Source organism: Heteronotia binoei, chromosome 2 (assembly GCF_032191835.1).
Source record: "Heteronotia binoei isolate CCM8104 ecotype False Entrance Well chromosome 2, APGP_CSIRO_Hbin_v1, whole genome shotgun sequence".
Lineage (NCBI taxonomy): Eukaryota > Metazoa > Chordata > Lepidosauria > Squamata > Gekkonidae > Heteronotia > Heteronotia binoei.
The window spans coordinates 191,135,555-191,153,260 of record NC_083224.1 but is presented as its reverse complement, the minus strand read 5'-3'; the positions used below and the strand labels follow the sequence as shown (position 1 = coordinate 191,153,260).

The window sequence follows — 17,706 nt, the reverse complement described above, 5'->3', positions numbered from 1 at the left end:
TCACCTCTCATCCGCCTCCTCTCCAGGCTAAACAGGCCCAGCTCCTTCAACCTTTCCTAATAGGACTTGGTCTCCAGACTCCTCACCATCTTCGTCGTCCTCCTCTGGACCCGTTCCAGCTTGTCTAGATCCTTCTTAATTTGTGGTGCCCCAAACTGAATACAAGACTCCAGGTGGGGTCTTACCACAGCAGAGTAAAGCAATACCATCACATCATGTGATCTGGACCCTATACTTCTGTTGATACAGCCCAAAATTGCATTTGCCTTTTTAGCCACCACAGTTCTGCAGGGTCTGTAAGGCCGAATTATTTAAACTCGCTTTTAATGGTTGAAGGAAGGTAGCTAGGACTCCACAGTAATCCCACTGAATCATTATAACTGAATAAAGAACGTCAGAGTAATCAGAAATGCTCATCTTGGTTTTAAGGACTGTAAACTGTATGAAAAATTTTATAGTGTATTTTGTTTTTAATGTTTATGTGGTTTAATTTGTTGTTGCTAACCATCCTGAGCCCATCAGGGGAGGGCGGGATATAAATCTGATAAAATAAAATAAAAAAATGAACTCTGAAGGGAGTTCCGGCCCTCGCATTGAAAGGGACCTCACACCTTTTAAATGCTTTCGCTCCGCCATTTTACACTCATGGATTTATATAGAGTCATTGGCTATCCATGCTGTTATGTTTGCCTCTTATGTCTGAAATAGTGTCTGTCTCTTCTGAATATGTTGCTCTGATTTTATTGTAATTGTTTTATGATGTTTTCGTTTTGATGTCTGTCTTTACTGCTGTAAGTCACCTTGAGCCCGCTTGCGGGATAGAGCGGGGTACAAATAAAAAAAAATTAAATTAAATTTCCTTTAATTGGACATAATGGAGGCAGGGGCAACTTCTTTTGGGGCTCACAGAATTGGACCCCCTGGTCCAGTCTTTTTGAAACTGGGGGGGGGGGGTTGAGGAGAGGCACCAGATGCTATGCTGAAAATCTGGTGCCTCTACCTCAAAAAACAGTCCTCTTAGAGCCCCAGATACCCACAGATGGATTCTCCATGCAGAGGTGGCCAACGGAGGCTCTCCAGGTGTTTTTTGCCTACAACTCCCATCAGCCCCAGGCAGCATGGCCAATGACTGGGGCTGATGGGAGTTGTAGGCAAAAAAACATCTGGAGAGCTACCGCTGGCCACCTCGGCATGGGGACTGGTCTCCCTAGGGAACACTGGAGTCCCCAGTAGACATTTCCCTCCCCGGTCCCCACTTCCTGAAGGCCCTGAAGCAGGGGGAGGGCTTCCGTACCAGGGAATCCCCTGCCCCCAACTGGGGACTGGCAGCCCTCCCTGCAGTGCAGGCACCCTGCCAGCAAAGCCCACCTCAGCGCTTGCCCCCAAGTGACCCTCCAGCACCCAAGCTGCTGCTGGGCCTGGGGAGCCAGGCAAGGGCTCCGCAGCCAGCCAGGCCCTGGAGGAAGGAAGCCTTGGGAGAGGGCCCCAGCCCAGGCAGCCCCGCCAGAGGAGCCTCCTTCTGCCCTCCTCTCCTGGGCAAGCGAGGCGAGAAGATCCCCAGGCAGCCGTGCCGGAGGGGGAGGAGGAGGCCTCCTTCCCCTGGCATAGCGTTGCCAAGTCCAATTCAAGAAATATCTGGGGACTTTGGGGGTGGAGCCAGGAGACTTTGGGGGTGGAGCCAGGAGACATTAGGGGTGGAGCCAAGATCAAGGCTGTGACAAGCATAATTGAACTCCAAAGGGAGTTCTGGCCATCACATTTAAAGGGACGGCACACCTTTTCAATGCCTTCCTTCCACAGGAAATAACGAAGAATAGGGGCACCTTCTTTTGGGGCTCATAGAATTGGACCCCCTGGTCCAAACTTTTTGAAACTTGAGGGGTATTTTGGGGAGAGGCACTAGATGCTATACTGAAAATTTGATGCCTCTACCCCAAAAAACAGGGCCCCCCCAGAGCCCCAGATACCCGTGGATCAATTCTCCATGATTTTCTATGGGAATAAATCTCCCTAGGGAATAATAGAGTTCCCAGCAGACATTTCCCTCCCCTCCCCCCCCCGCTTTTTGACGACCCTGAAGCGGGGGGGGGCCTCCAAACCGGGGGATCCCCTGCCCCTACCTGGGGATTGGCAACCCTACCCTGGCACTGCCTCCCTCCCAACTGGGGTGGCCAAGGAGGCTCCCTGCAAGCTGCCGCTGCATCACCTCGCGCGCTCTGGGGTTGCCCGGGCTGAGCTAAGGGCGAAAGGTGCGCGCTGGAGGCTAAAGGCCCGGGCTGGCTCAGCTCACCGCGAACGCCGGTCGCCAACTGCCCGCCGGGGGCTGCCGCTTCCCCTCCAGAGCCCTGCTGCCGGGCCAGGACGGGCGGGGGGGGGGCGCCCAGTGACTCCGGAGGGGGGGGGGCTTGCCTTTGCCCCTCCCCCAGCAGCGGAGCGCCCCCCCCCGCCGGCCAGGCCTCCTGCGGGGGGGGGCGGGAGGAGGAGGAGGAGGAAGGGGGCACCGGCCGGCCCCCGCCCCCTCGGGCCTGCGCGCCGCCCGCCCCGCCGCCCTTCTCCGCCCCCAAACAAAGGAGGGGCGCCCCGGCGGGCTGCAGCTGCCCCGAGGAAGGCAGGCAGGCAGGAAGGAAGGAAGGAAAAGGAGCCGCCGCCGTCGGAGCGCCCAGCCAGCCGGCCTCGCCGAGGAAACAAAGGCAGCCCGCCCCACCAAGCAGCCAGCCAGCCATGCCCGCCGCCCGCCTCCTGCTTCTTCTTCTCCTCCTCGGGGCCGGCGGCAGCGGCAGCAGCCTGGGCCCCAGCCGGTGAGTCGCCCCCAGGAGCAGCTGCTGCCAAGGCGCCCTCCGCGGAGCGCCCACGTGGAGAAGGGAGGAAGGCAGGGCGGCAGCCTCCTCCTCCTCCCGAGCGCCGCGCCTCCTGGGGAGACTTGGGCTTTCCCCGGCGGGGAGGGGTTGCCAACCGCGCCCGGAGCCGCTACCTCCCCCATGAGTCCTGGGCGCAGCCTGCCTTGGCCAGACCTCCAGCGCTGCGGGGATATCTCCGCAAGGAAAAGGGCTGTCCCCTAGAGGGTGGTGCGGGATTGCTTGCTGGGGCCCCGGAAGGCAGGGCCACAACCAGTGGCTTGAAATTAAATCAACAGAGGTTCCGGCTCAACTTTAGGAAGAACTTCCTGACCGTTGGAGCGTCTCCTCAGTGCAACAGGCTTCCTCGGGAGTTGGTGGGCTCTCCTCCCCTGGAGGTTTTGAAACAGAGGCTAGATGGCCATCTGACAGCAATGAGGATCCTGTGAATTTAGGGGGAGGTGTTTGTGGGTTTCCTGCATTGTGCAGGGGGTTGGACTAGATGACCCTAGAGGTCCCTTCCAACTCTAGAATTCTATGATCACCATCTTCGAGTACTTGAAGGGCTGTCGTATAGAGGATGGTGCAGAATTGTTTTCTGTGGCCCCAGAAGGTTGGACCAGAACCAATGGGTTGAAATTCAATCAAAAGAGTTTCCGGCTCAACTTTAGGAAGAACTTCCTGAGCATTAGAGCGGTTCCTCAGTGGAACAGGCTTCCTCCTTGGGAGATGGTGGGCTCTCCTTCCTTGGAGGTTTTTAACCAGAGGCTAGGTGGCCAACTGACAGCAATGCTGATTCTGTGAATTTGTGGGGGGAGGGGGGGCAGGACTTGTAAGTTTCCTGCATTGTGCAGGGGGACTAGAAGACCCTAGGGGTCCCTTCCAACTCTAGGATTCTATGAGCACCATCTTCAAGTACTTGAAGGGCTGTCATACAGAGGATGGTGCAGAATTGTTTTCTGTGGCCCCAGAAAGTAGGTTGAAATGGGTTGAAATTAAATCAAAAGAGTTTCCAGCTCAACTTTAGGAAGAACTTCCTGAGCATTAGACCGGCTCCTCAGTGGAACAGGCTTCCTCCTCGGGAGGTGGTGGGCTCTCCTTCCTTGGAGGTTTTGAAACAGAGGCTAGATGGCCATCTGACAGCAATGAGGATTCTGTGGATTTAGGGGGAGAGGTTTGTGAGTTTAGAGTGGTTCCTCAGTGGAACAGGCTTCCTCCTTGGGAGGTGGTGGGGTCTCCTTCCTTGGAGGTTTTCCAACAGAGCCTAGATGGCCACCTGACAGCGATGAAGATCATGTGAATTTAGGGCGAAGTGTTGTGAGTTTCCTGCATTGTGCAGGGGGTTGGACTAGATGACCCTGGAGGTCCCTTCCAGCTCTAGGGTTCTATGATTCTCCTCCCTTGGAGGTTTTCCAACAGAGCCTAGATGGCCACCTGACAGCAATGAAGATCATGTGAATTTAGGGGGAGGTGTTTTTGAGTTTCCTGCATTGTGCAGGGGCTTGGACTAGATGACCCTGGAGGTCCCTTCCAGCTCTAGGGTTCTACCATTCTCCTTCCTTGGAGGTTTTCCAACAGAGGCTAGATGGCCACCTGACAGCAATGTGGATCCTGTGAATTTAGGGGGAGGTGTTTTTGAGTTTCCTGCATTGTGCAGGGGGTTGGACTAGATGACCCTGGAGGTCCCTTCCAGCTCTAGGGTTCTACGATTCTCCTTCCTTGGAGGTTTTCCAACAGAGGCTAGATGGCCACCTGACAGCAATGCAGATCCTGTGAATTTAGGGCGAAGTGTTGTGAGTTTCCTGCATTGTGCAGGTGGTTGGACTAGATGACCCTGGAGGTCCCTTCCAGCTCTAGGATTCTATGAAAAGGGCTAGAGGCAGAGGGAATCAGAGACAGACAGCTTTAACACAGATTGCCTATTGCAAGCCAATCAGAAAGCCCTCCCCCAGTGGTGGGTGGGTGGGTGGCTGCCAGCAGGGGAAATGTCGGGAGACCTGTGTGGTGGATGCTCCAATGCCAGTGGGCGGCATTGGCAGCTGGAGCTGCAAGAGGGAAACCCCCTCAGTCGGGGGGGGGGGGGAGCAGACTTTAAATCTCTTGTTTTGGCCCCAACTGATGTCTCCTTCTCCAGCTTAGACTTGCCTTGGAACTACAGCAGGTGTGTCCTTTCTGGGGGCAGGCTGCCTAGGTTTTTGTGGTGCCGGGGGTGGCATTAAATCACTCCACTTGGGTGAATAACAGGATGCCCCCGGATGCCTGCCTGCCCGCCCGCTAGGTTCTGGTGGCAACTTGTGAGCAAGTAAACATGCAGCAGGTCTTGACTTGGATCAGGCCGGCTAAACTGGAGAATTCCTGCCTGTCTTTTCCCCTGACACAGGGGGGTGGGGGGAGTGCTGTTTTCTCTGTGGGATCTCTGTAGGCATCCAGTGGCAGCTCCCAACACAGCAAATCACACACACACACACACCCCTCCTGCAGCCCCTGGGCTGTTTCAGCCACCAAAAGCAAGGGGGGGGGGGGGAGAAGGCGGGAATCCCTCCTCCCCCCCCCCCCCCAGGAAGCCTGGCCTGAATCAGGCTCTACTGTCTGTCTGCTCACCAGTTGCTTTTGGGAACTGGCCGGACCCTCCCAGCTGTAGGGGGTGGGGCACTGGAGCAGATCTTAACATCTGATTAGGCTCTTAGTCTGTGTTGTGCTCCTAGTCTGCTCTGCCACGGACCACTTGGCAGCCCCCCTTGTGGTTGGGAACCTGGAACGGGTGTGTGTGTGTGTTCTGTGTGGCAATCTAAAAAGTGCAGAAAATGTCAGTGAGGGAATAGAGTCCAGCTCAGGAGGGGCCAAACTTACTTAACATAAGAGCCACATAGAATAAATGTCAGATGGTTGAGAGCCGCAAGACATGAACGGCAGACGTTGGAGAGCTGGAAGGCAAATAGATGCGGGAGGGAGAGGTGGAAAGAAAGCATCTTTAGCTTTAAATGCATTCTCCAAACTGGCCAATGGGGCAGTGGGGGCTTTGAGATCCACACAATATGTGCGAAAGAGCCACAGTTTGGCCACCCTGGGCTAGCTGGTGGAAGGTGAAGTGATGCAACAACGTTCAAGTCCTCTCAGGCATCTTTAAGACCAACAAAGTTGTATTCAGGGTATGAGGTTTTGTGTGAAGAAAGGTTGAAACGCTTGGGACTCTTTAGCTTGGAGAAACGTCGACTGTGGGGATGACATGATAGAGGTTTACAAGATGATGCATGGGATGGAGAAAGTAGAGAAAGAAGTACTTCTCTCCCTTTCTCACAATACAAGAACTCGTGGGCATTCGATGAAATTGCTGAGCAGCCAGGTTAAAACGGATAAAAGGAAGTCCTTCTTCACCCAAAGGGTGATTAACATGTGGAATTCACTGCCACAGGAGGTGGTGGTGGCCACAAGCATAGCCGCCTTCAAGAGGGGGTTAGATAAAAATATGGAGCACAGGTCCATCAGTGGCTATTAGCCACAGTGTGTGTGTATATATAAAATTTTTTGCCACTGTGTGACACAGAGTGTTGGACTGGATGGGCCGTTGGCCTGATCCAACATGGCTTCTCTTATGTCTGTCAAGAACACTTTGTCAGACACTGGGATGGAATGCAATGAACAGCCCTGCATCAAGGGACAGGGGTGCTGAGTTAGCAGGCCAGATAGAGAGAATGTTTTTTAACAGATTGAAATTATTACAAGGTTGGTTCTGGTTACCCTCTGCTTGGGTTTGGGGGAGGGGGACAGCAAATGCAATCAGATGTCAGGACTGGAGACAGATGGTGAGAGTGTATGTGTCATTAGGTGTCTTAATTGTAAAAAGTAATACATTTAGAGTCTGTTGTGCTCCGTTGTTCTCCTCTCATCTCGTCTGAAGAAGCATGCATGCACACACGAATGCTGACATTCCGAATAAAAGTGTGTTGGTCTTAAAGGTGCAACTTGACTCCTACTTTGTTCTACTGCTTCAGACCAACACAGCTGCCCGCTTGGATCTCTCAAAAATGGGTTCAATTAGCAACATCCTTGTCTTAGAGGGGTTTCTGTCCACCTAATGAGCATAGTATTACAAAACATTATTCCAGTGCACTAATACCAAAAAGAAATATATTAGAATACAGTGGATGTATTTGGTGAGAACGGGTTTAGCGTATGTAATGGGATAAAGAATCAATATCCCTGTTGAGTCCTGGGGAGGAGTTTGTTCCAGGTGCTGTAATAATTTGTAATTCGGGGATTTCTCTTTCCATTCTGCTCTTGAAGTTCCTTTGTAATAAACCGGCCACTTAGAGGTCACCCATTGAGTGCTCTGAAAGGCTGAAGTCTTCTCCAACAGGTTTCTCAGTTTTGTGATTCCCGATGTCAGATTTGTGTCCATTTATCCTTTGTCCTGTTTGCCCTGTGTAGAGAAATGAAGGGCATAGCTGCCATTTAATGGCATACATAATGTGGGAAGATAAGCAAGTGTAGTTAATGCTGTTGGGTCCAGTGATTGTGTTGGCTGGGTTTATGCGGCAGCAAAGTTGGCATTTGGGTTTATTTATTGCAAGCTCCGGTACCAGTGTGCATGCTCAAATGAGATGTGTTTTTGTGGGTGAGCAGTTGTTTGAGATAAAGCAGCTGCGCAAGAAGAAATTTGCCCCCCCCAGTACTTTTGAAAGAGAGCTCCCGCTGCCCAAGAGAGGTGATAAGTCATTTATGATACGTTGAACTGTTTTGAGTTGAGAGTTGTGTGTGACGGCTAGTGGTGTTCTGTTGTCTTTTCTGGGCCTGTCTTGCAATAGGTTTTCTGTGGGTATCATTCTGGCTTTGTTAATCTGTTTCCTGACTTCATCAGGTGGGTACTTTAGTTCCAAAAAGGCTTGTTGTAGATCCCTCAGGTGAGAATCTCTGTCAGCTGTAGCGTAGAGCCTGGCTGTACGCAATGGATCGTTTGGTATGTTTGGGATGGTAGCTGGTATGTTTTGTCTGTCAGCAGGTTTCTGGTATAAGGCGGTGTCTATGCGTCCATTGTGTAGTTGTACAGTAGTGTCCAGAAAATGTGTCTCTTGCACAGACTGGTTCCTTGTCAGGTTGATGGTTGGATAAGAGTCATGGCATGCCCCGGTGGGATATATGTGAAAGCATTTCAAGCTGTCTTGGGTGCATTTGGAGGAGGAAATGCTGCTTCTCTTGCAAACACAGAACTTTCTCTCCCCCGCCGCATGTGCCTCTCCAGGATCCTTGTTTGCGGCCCTCTGGTACCAGCAGCCTTCTGGGCTACACTTGCCGCAAGCATTGAGTGTTGGACCTTCTCAACCTCACCCCAGCAATTCTGCGCATGGAGCAGGGGTCGCTGGGGGCATGGGAGGAGGCTTTTGTGTATTTCCTGTCCGGTGCAGGGGTTGGACTGGATGACCCTGGAGGTCCCTTCCAACTCTATGAGTGTATGAACCCCAGTGGGAGAGGCCGGGCCTCCTGAGGACAGTTTTCAGTAGCTGGAGATTCTGGCTTGCCTGATTGGTTGGCATCCCTGTCCTCCAGGCATGCTTTCTGAGCCACAATAGGAGTCTGTTTGCTAGAAATAGTTGCAGGAACAGCTGGACTGTTCTGGTGGCAGGGGGGAGGGAGAGAGGGAGGGGGGCTACATCCCTGACCCCATAGTTCAAGTAGGGCCGTGCTCTCCCCAGAAGGCTAGAAGAAGAAGAAGAAGATATTGGATTTATATCCCGCCCTCCACTCCGAAGAGTCTCAGAGCGGCTCACAATCTCCTTTACCTTCCTCCCCCACAACAGACACCCTGTGAGGTGGGTGGGGCTGAGAGGGCTTTCCCAGAAGCTGCCCTTTCAAGGACAACCTCTGCCAGAGCTATGGCTGACCCAAGGCCATGCCAGCAGGTGCAAGTGGAGGAGTGGGGAATCAAACCCGGTTCTCCCAGATAAGAGTCTGCACACTTAACCACTACACCAAACTGGCTAGGGCCCTGCTCAGCCCTCCTGGGTGAAATCCTCACTTCCAGCTGGCCCTGGGGCGGCAGTCTTCCTGTCTTGCTCAGGAAACTGAGGCAGTGAGGCTGCAGCAGCATCCACTAATTCAAATATGGAATTCCCTTCCGGTTGGTTGGAAGTATTGATAGCCCCAGGCCTCGGATCCAGCAGGAGCTCACAGGAGCATAGCTCCTGTACCTTTCTGAGAGTTCCCCCTCCTCCTTCCCGCCTTGCCCATTGAATAGGAGGTGCAGCTGCATAACAACCCCTGGATGAGCTCCACCACCTATTTTTCTACAAAACAACCCCTGGATTGCCCCCAGCACAGACGGCTTTGAAGGGGTGGGAGGTACATTCAGGGAGGAGATCTCCAGCCAGCAGGCAGCATCCGGGGAAGGCCTTGGCCTCTGTGCCCCTTCCTTAGTCTTCCGGGGCTGCTGGTTGGCCACTGCCTGCAATGGGAGCTTGTGTCCCTGGGCTGATCCTGCTGGGCTCTTCTTATTGGCTCTGCCTTTTCCTCACCTCCCAAGAACTGCAGAAAAGAAAGCTAAGGGTGCAGATGAGCGAGAAGAACATTTTCCAGTGGAGCTTTTAGCCTGGGAACGCAGGCACATCTCTTCCCACCCTCTTTACATGCTTATTTTTTTTAAAAAAAAATTTCCCTGCTTTTCTCCCCTGCCCGGAGGCAGCACGGTCTTTTCCACTGTTCTTCTGTTCTTTGCTTAATCCTCACAGCAACGATTCCTCAACATTAGGAAGAACTTCCTGACAGTTAGAGTAGTTCCTCAGTGGAACAGGCTTCCTCCTTGGGAGGTGGTGGGCTCTCCTTCCCTGGAGGTTTTCCGACAGAGGCTGGATGGCCATCTGACAGCAATGAGGATCCTGTGGATTTAGGGGGAGGTGTTTCTGAGTTTCCTGCATTGTGCAGAAGGTTGGACTAGATGACCCTGGAGGTCCCTTCCAACTCTGTGATTCTATTATTCTAACAGGCTTCCTCCTTGGCAGGTGGTGGGCTCTCCTTCCCTGGAGGGTTTGAAATTGTCTAGATGGCCATCTGACAGCAATGAAGATCCTGTGAATTTGGGGGGAGGTATTTGTGAGTTTCCTGCATTGTGCAGGAGGTTGGACTAGATGACCCTGGAGGTCCCTTCTAACTCTAGGATTCTATGAACAGGCTTCCTTGGGAGGTGGTGGGCTCTCCTTCCTTGGAGGTTTTCCAACAGAGGCTAAATGGCCATCTGACAGCAATGAAGAGCCTGTGAATTTAGGGGGAGGTGTTTGTAAATTTTCTGCATTATGCAGGGGGTTGGACTAGATGACCCTGGAGGTCCCTTCCAACTCTAGGGTTCTGTGATTCTCCTTCCTTGGAGGTTTTTAAACAGAGGCTGGATGGCCATCTAACAGCAATGAGGATCCTGTGAATTTAGGGGGAGGGATTTGTGAGTTTAGTGCAGTTCCTCAGTGGAACAGGCCTCCTCCTCGGGAGGTGGTGGGATTTCCTTCCTTGGAAGTTTTCCAACAGAGGCTGGATGGCCATCTGACAGCAATGCGGATCCTGTGAATTTAGGGGGAGGGATTTGTGAGTTTAGTGCAGTTCCTCAGTGGAACAGGCCTCCTCCTCGGGAGGTGGTGGGATTTCCTTCCTTGGAAGTTTTCCAACAGAGGCTGGATGGCCATCTGACAGCAATGCGGATCCTGTGAATTTAGGGGGAGGTGTTTGTGAGTTTCTTGCATTGTGCAAGGGGTTGGACTAGATGACCCTGGAGGTCCCTTCCAACTCTAGAGTTCTGTGATTCTCCTTCCTTGGAGGTTTTCCAACAGAGGCTGGATGGCCATCTGACAGCAATGAAGATTCTGTGAATTTAGGGGGAGGTATTTGTGAGTTTCCTGCAGGGGGTTGGACTAGATGGCCCTGGAGGTCCCTTCCCACTCTTTTATGATTCTGCGATCTTGCAAAGGTGGCTTAGGCGGAGAGACTGTCACTCGGCAGACTTCAGTGGCAGGAGCAGCGTCTGGACTCAGTGGTTCCAGTTCTGGCCCAACACTGTCACAGAACACGTGCCCGGCAGAGCCAGACTGCTGCGCCTCGGGAGCCCAACACTTTTGCAAAGGTTCTTCATGGTCGTGAGCCTGGCTTGCTGTGCTGCCTGCCCTCCGGGTGGAGGAGCACCTCCCACTTGCTGCACCTTGGAAAGCTCTCTGTGAACTTCCTCTGGGCCAGCAGGAGCCCAACATGTGGCTCCAGAGCTGTTTGCGATTGCTGAAGAGTTATGACTCTGCTGTGGCTTCCCCGCTGCGGCCTGTTCTGGGGCGAAGCCTCCTGTATGTCGTGTTTCCTCCCGTCCTGCTGCAGTCATTGTCAAACCTGGTTTTTGGAAGGAATGTAGTCAGAGCTCCATTGGATGCGGTGTGGGTGGGAAGACAGGTGTTTCTGCAGACCCTGCCCCGATCAGCGCCATTTTCCTCGCCTTTGCCTCCATGGCCGACATCTCCTTTCTCAACACCTGAGAGCTTTTCTGTTTTTTTGGCTTTGAAGCGAATGGGGAATTTCAGATTGCTATAACAATGCAACGACGTATTGTCGGAATGTGATCATTCCCAGTGTTCCTGTTTTTTAAAAAAGGTCTCTAACCTTTTTCATTGTGGAGTTATAAGCTGGAAGGTGCAGGCCATAGAACAAAGAAGAACTGGGAAGTATCAGAGCGTGCTGATAGATCATTATAATGTTATAACTCTTCAGAGCCAGTTTGGTGTAGCGGTTAAGTGTGCGGACTCTTATCTGGGTGAACCGGGTTTGATTCCTCCACTTGCACCTGCTAGCATGGCCTTGGGTCAGCCATAGCTCTGGCAGAGGTTGTCCTTGAAAGGGCAGCTGCTGTGAGAGCCCTCTCAGCCCCACCCACCTCACAGGGTGTCTGTTGTGGGGGAGGAAGGGAAAGGAGATTGTGAGCCGCTCTGAGACTCTTTGGAGTGGAGGGCAGGATATAAATCCAATATCTTCTTCCTCTTCAGCAATCTAAGATTCCGGATTCTTTTTTAAAAGTGCCCTGTTAAAAGGGAGAGTGAAATGGCAGCAAGGGAGGGGCGGGTAGGTAAATATCCTGCGTGGATGTTCTGTTGGCATGGCATCATCTCTGTGTGGAAGCAGCCCTTGTCTTCAGGCCCTATGGAAAGCACTGGTTTTGCCCTGCACTTTTGCTTGAGTTTATGGGAATTACCTAAGTTGCATGACAGACATACAGAAAGCAGCATATAAATGTATTGCATGAAGAGCTTTTCTGTTGTTTATAATGCTTTATAAAGCAGCCAGGTGATCCAACGGCTGGTGCTTCCCTCAAGGGCAAGAACTGAGACTCGGGAGGAAAGTGGGCCTTTAGCCCCCGCTGTACATTTTGCCCACCCACCTAGGTGGTTTAATGTTTCTCCCGCCTTTGCTGATGCAGTTCAGAAGGCAGCCAAGTGGGCAGCCGTGTTGGTCTGAAGCAGTTGAACAAAGCAGGAGTCAAGTCGCACCTTTAAGACCGACAAAGTTCTTTTCAGAACGTAAGCTTTCGTGTGCTCTCTAAGCACACTTCTGCAGGCTTTCTCGGACAGGCTCTTGACCATGGAGAACCTCTGCAGAAGTGCTGGGCTCCCGAGGTGTAGCAGTGCAACTCTGCCGGGCACGTGTAGTGTGTCAAAATGCTGGGCCAGAACTGGAACCACCAAGTCCAGACGCTGTTCCTGCCACTGATGCCTGCGGAGTGACCTTGGGCCCATCACAATCTCTCCGCCTAAGCCACCCCTGCAAGATCGTTGTTGTGAGGATGAAGCAAAGGAGAGGAGAACAGTGCAAAACACCACGCTGGCTCCCGGCAGGGGAGAAAAGCAGGACAAAAAAACTTTTAAAATATGCAAAGACGGTGGGAAGAGTACAGCAAGGGATGTGCCTTTAGCACAGAAATGTGCTTTTAGCGCACGAAAGCTTATGTTCTGAATAAAACTTCCTTGGTCTTAAGGGTGCCACTTGACTCCTGCAGTCCAGAAGGGTCTGTGACAAGAGATGTTTTCCACATCGAGACCATTAGGAAAAAGTCCTGCGGCTGGTCCTTTTAGGCACCTGTTGCCCACCATTGTCCATTGCCCTACCAGGCTGGAGGGAGTCGGCGCCACACAGGCGAAGTTCCCAAAGTGACAAGGCCTTTCACAGATCCAGGGGATCCTTTGCTCTCACAGGGCCGTGGGGAAGAACTTCTGTCTGAAGGCTGCCGTGGATGCTTACCGCTCTCTGCCTTCCTGTCTTTTCCCTTCTCCAGGGGCTACTTGGTGGCAGCACCTTCTGTTTTCCGGGCGGGCACGGAGGAGGCGGTCAGCGTGACCATCTTTAACCCGGTCAAGGAGACGACAGTCCAGGTGCAGCTGGTGGTCAAAGGAGAGACGGTGGCCCGTGCTCATGGCACAGTTCTGGGTAGGTGTGGCTGACGTTTGTGCCAAGGAGGAGGGGCTAGAAGCAGGAAGGAGCACTGAAGGAGTGGGGGGGGGGTTCGCTAAAGAGACAGACAATCAAAACAGCCCATGTCGAAAATATTTGCACTCGGCATTTTTCATTCTGAGTGTTTATTTATTTATTTATTTGTATCCCGCCCTTCCCACAAGTGGCTCAGGGCGGCTTCCAGAAATTGGTCAAACATAAAATTAAACAATTTAAATATATAGACAATTAAACATTTAAAACAATTAAAACCTTAAAAACCAGTAAACATTCCAATTATATATAGAACAGACGTCAAGCAAGCTACATTGAGTTCTCATCTTAGCTAGGTGTAGGCTAGCCGGAAGAGGGTCGTCTTACAGGCCCTGCGGAACTGAACAAGGTCCCGCAGGGCCCTCACCTCCTCCGGCAGCTGATTCCACCATGTAGGGGCCATAACGGAGAAAGCCCTTTCTCTGGTGGATTTCAAAGGGCTTCTTTTGGCCCAGGGATAGTGAGGAGATTTTGTGTTCCCGCCCTCAGTACTCTCTGGGGAACATGTGGGGAGAGACGGTCCTTCAGGTAGGCAGGTCCCAGGCCATATAGGGCTTTAAAGGTAATAACCAGCACCTTGTACCGGACTCGGTATATCACTGGAAGCCAGTGCAGAGTCCGAAGACCCGGCCGAATGTGTCCCCACTTTGGGAGACCCAATAACAGCCGGGTGTTGAGACTTCTGGAGGGTGATTCCACAGTGCAAATGCAGATGTCCTGGTGATGGGGCTTGATGCTCAATAACATCTTGTTTTGTCTTATTGACACTTATTTTGCCATCTTCTGGAGGTGTGTGTGCGTGAGAGATATTTGTGAGTTTCCTGCATTGTGCAGGGGGTTGGACTAGATGACCCTGGATGTCCCCTCCGACTGTATGATTCTATGATTCTAACATTTATAAATATACCACTGATAATCAAGGATTGGTACCCCCGCCCCGGTTTGTAAACAAGTGAAATGTCCAATATCAATAAAATTGTCTGCGCAGTCTCACCCATTCCAAAATCATTCTGTTCAAAATTTAGAGAGAACTACCTTAAACTGTTCTGTGATAAAGGCAACTGACGAACACCACAATAGTCCATTTGACCCCGTGGATTTGTCATTTGGGAGCTAGTGGATAATGGGAAAGACTCCTGGGTCCAAGGAGACGAGTTCTGCACAACAGTTCAGCTTCCATTCCCAATAAAGCGTCCCAAAACTGATTGCTTAGTCACTTGTTAAGGAATGCTTGGTATACTTTGTTGGAGCGTAGGTGCCTCCAGAATCTCTCTTCCAGCTTTCAGGAACAAGATATAGTGGAATCACTTGTGAGAGCTTCCCAAACAATTGCCAGGGGGGTTGCTTGCCAGTTGCCGCGTTGGTCTGCAGGAGAAAAACCAGAACCCTGAGGGACCCACCAGATCCCCAGGATCAGCGCTTTGAAAGATATGAGTCTGATGACGGGAGTTTGAACTCTCCAAAGTGCATACCCTGAAAATCTTGCTGGTCTCTACGGGACTCCTGGATTGGAATCTCCCTGTTCTCATAATTTATGTAATTCATATTTTAAAAGTGAATGAGTTGGACAGAATTGCAGCAGCTCCCAGAACTGCCTACTGTCAAGATCTGCTCAGTTCTCATTAACTCAGCCTCTTTGAAGTAATTCAAACGAGGCGTTTATTAATTGAGCATCATGTTCACAGTCAAGACGTCCTTTGTTAGAACTGACCCCTCAAGGCCAAGCGTTACATTAATACCTTACTCTGACTGTTAATCACGTAACTAATTAGGCACAAAGAAAAGGTGCAAAGCATTTAGGCCCGGATATAATTCAAGGATTATTCCCAGACAGGTACTCCTCTCCCCCTCCCCCACCTGCCCCCCCGCATCAGTTCAACCCTGCATTCTACAAATTTGAAAGTTAAAGTCTCTGGCTAAAAGTTAACAGATGACTTTGCAGCTGCGTTGAGGAATATCTCACAGTATGTTGTCGAAGACTTTCATGGCCAGAGTTCATTAGTTGTAGATTTTCCGGGCTGTATGGCCGTGGTCTTGGCATAGTAGCATCTGACGTTTCGCCAGCAGCTGTGTCCAGCATCCTCAGAGGTATCATACAGAAAGATAGAGTTCTCTCTATGCTATAACTCTGTGCTATAACCTCTTTCTGTGTTGTACCTCTGAGGATGCCGGTCACAGCTGCTGACAAAACGTCAGGTACTACTATGCCAAGACCACGGCCATACAGTCTGGAAAAATCTACAACTAACGAATATCTCACAGCTTTACAGAGGCCTTTCTCTAGCCATGGCAGAGTGAATACATATAAAATTGTTTAAAAGGCATAATAGTGCAAAGTGAAATAATAATACTGAAGCATTGGTTATACTGATGCACATCCTATTGGCAGGAATCAGTTCTTGACATCTGCAGGGAAAATCTTGAAGTCTTCCCCCCCCACCCCCCGTGGTGCCATGGCAGTTTGAAGCCCCTCCCCCCCCCACCATGGCGGTTTCTCTTTTCAGGGCTGGCTTTACTCTTTTGTGGTTCAAGCAGTCCCGGATTGTGTTGTTTTTCACACATGGCACTAGCCGTGAAGCTTCTTTTGGTGGACAGCTTGTGCATGTCTTGTGAGTGGGAACGGGAGCGGGGAGGCAGTTTGGACCAAACTCACTGACATTTTATAGCTAAGCTCAGGATCATGGCCACTTTTTGCTGAGCGTTGCTATAACCATGTTATTGCTTTGCACGTTGTAGGTTTTAATGCCTATCTGGTGTTGTAGGCTTTAATGTCTGTTATGTTTTTATGCTCATATGAACTTCTGCTGAATCAGACCCTTGGTCCATCCAAGTCAGTCTTGTCTGCTCAGACTGGCAGCGGCTCTCCAGGGTCTCAAGCTGAGGTTTTTCACGCCTATTTGCCTGGACCCTTTTTAGTTGGAGATGCCGGGGATTGAGCCTGGGACCTCCTGCTTACCAAGCAGATGCTCTACCACTGAGCCACCATCCCTCCCTAACATTCTGTCTTCTACTGAATCAGACCCCCTCAGTCCATCAAAGTCAGTCTTGTCTCCTCAGACTGGCAGTGGCTCTCCAGGTCTCAAGCTGAGGTTTTTCTCGCCTGGACCCTTTTTAGTTGGAGATGCCGGGGATTGAACCTGGGACCTCCTGCTTACCAAGCAGATGCTCTACCACTGAGCCACCATCCCTCCCTAACACTTAAGAAGCTGCCTTCTACTGAATCAGACCCTGGGTCCCTCAAAGTCAGTCTTGTCTGCTCAGACTGGCAGCGGCTCTCCAGGGTCTCAAGCTGAGGTTTTTCACGCCTATTTGCCTGGACCCTTTTTAGTTGGAGATGCCGGGGATTGAGCCTGGGACCTTCTGCTTACCAAGCAGATGCTCTACCACTGAGCCACCATCCCTCCCTAACATTCTGTCTTCTACTGAATCAGACCCCCTCAGTCCATCAAAGTCAGTCTTGTCTCCTCAGACTGGCAGTGGCTCTCCAGGTCTCAAGCTGAGGTTTTTCTCGCCTGGACCCTTTTTAGTTGGAGATGCCGGGGATTGAACCTGGGACCTCCTGCTCACCAAGCAGATGCTCTACCACTGAGCCACCATCCCTCCCTAACACTTAAGAAGCTGCCTTCTACTGAATCAGACCCTGGGTCCCTCAAAGTCAGTCTTGTCTCCTCAGACTGGCAGCGGCTCTCCAGGGTCTCAAGCTGAGGTTTTTCTCGCCTGGACCCTTTTTAGTTGGAGATGCCAGAGATTGAACTTGGGACCTTCTGCTTAACAAGCAGATGCTCTACCACTGAGCCACCATCCCTCCCTCCCGTGTCTGTATTAATTGCTCTGTCTATATTAATTGATTGCCTATATTTATACTTGTTGTTGCCTGCTGGGAGCTTGTTGTTCAGGCAGAGTGGGCTAGAAATGGAATGAAATCAGTTTGTTCATGGAAGAATGCTGCCAAAGTACAATCCGGATTTTTGCTTTGGTCTTTTGCTCAAACTTTGTTTTCATGACATGGGAGAGGGAAGTAACAGAATATCTTGATTTTTTTTCCCCTTCATGTTTTGTAGGTAAAGGAACCATTTCCCTCAAGGTGAGTCAGGGGAGAGCCATGGGTCTGGGGGAGGAGACTGTGTTCTCCTGGGGGCAGGCAGCGGGTCTGAGCATGCTGAATCAAAGACTGTTCCCTGGTGCAAACTCCCCACACGCGTCAGCTGTTTTCCATCAGCAGAAGAAGGCCTCTTGGGGGGGGGCTCCTCCTCCTCGCCCCACAGAGTGGGGGGTTCTGTGATTGGTGAGGGAATTCTCCATCCCGAAAGAGAAGGGGCTGGACTCTAGCATTCTTCTGCCATGGCTGGGGGGGTCCTGCCTTGGCTATTGTCCCCTGTTG

General features: G+C 51.5%; 1 protein-coding gene and 1 non-coding gene across 2 annotated transcripts in view; one reads left to right on the top strand and one right to left on the bottom strand.

Moving 5' to 3' along the window:
* The first annotated feature begins 2,721 nt into the window (after window positions 1-2,721).
* The window catches only part of CPAMD8 (C3 and PZP like alpha-2-macroglobulin domain containing 8), a 71,591-nt gene continuing 56,606 nt past the window's right edge, over window positions 2,722-17,706 (top strand). The window contains exons 1-4 of the mRNA XM_060233104.1: window positions 2,722-2,798; window positions 10,780-10,945; window positions 12,953-13,268; window positions 17,387-17,409. Coding sequence (XP_060089087.1) covers window positions 2,722-2,798; window positions 10,780-10,945; window positions 12,953-13,268; window positions 17,387-17,409 — 582 coding nt within the window. The remainder of the gene's footprint in view (window positions 2,799-10,779; window positions 10,946-12,952; window positions 13,269-17,386; window positions 17,410-17,706) is intronic.
* TRNAN-GUU (transfer RNA asparagine (anticodon GUU)) lies at window positions 17,059-17,133 on the bottom strand. The gene has a single exon. It is a non-coding gene; the product is annotated as a tRNA-Asn (tRNA).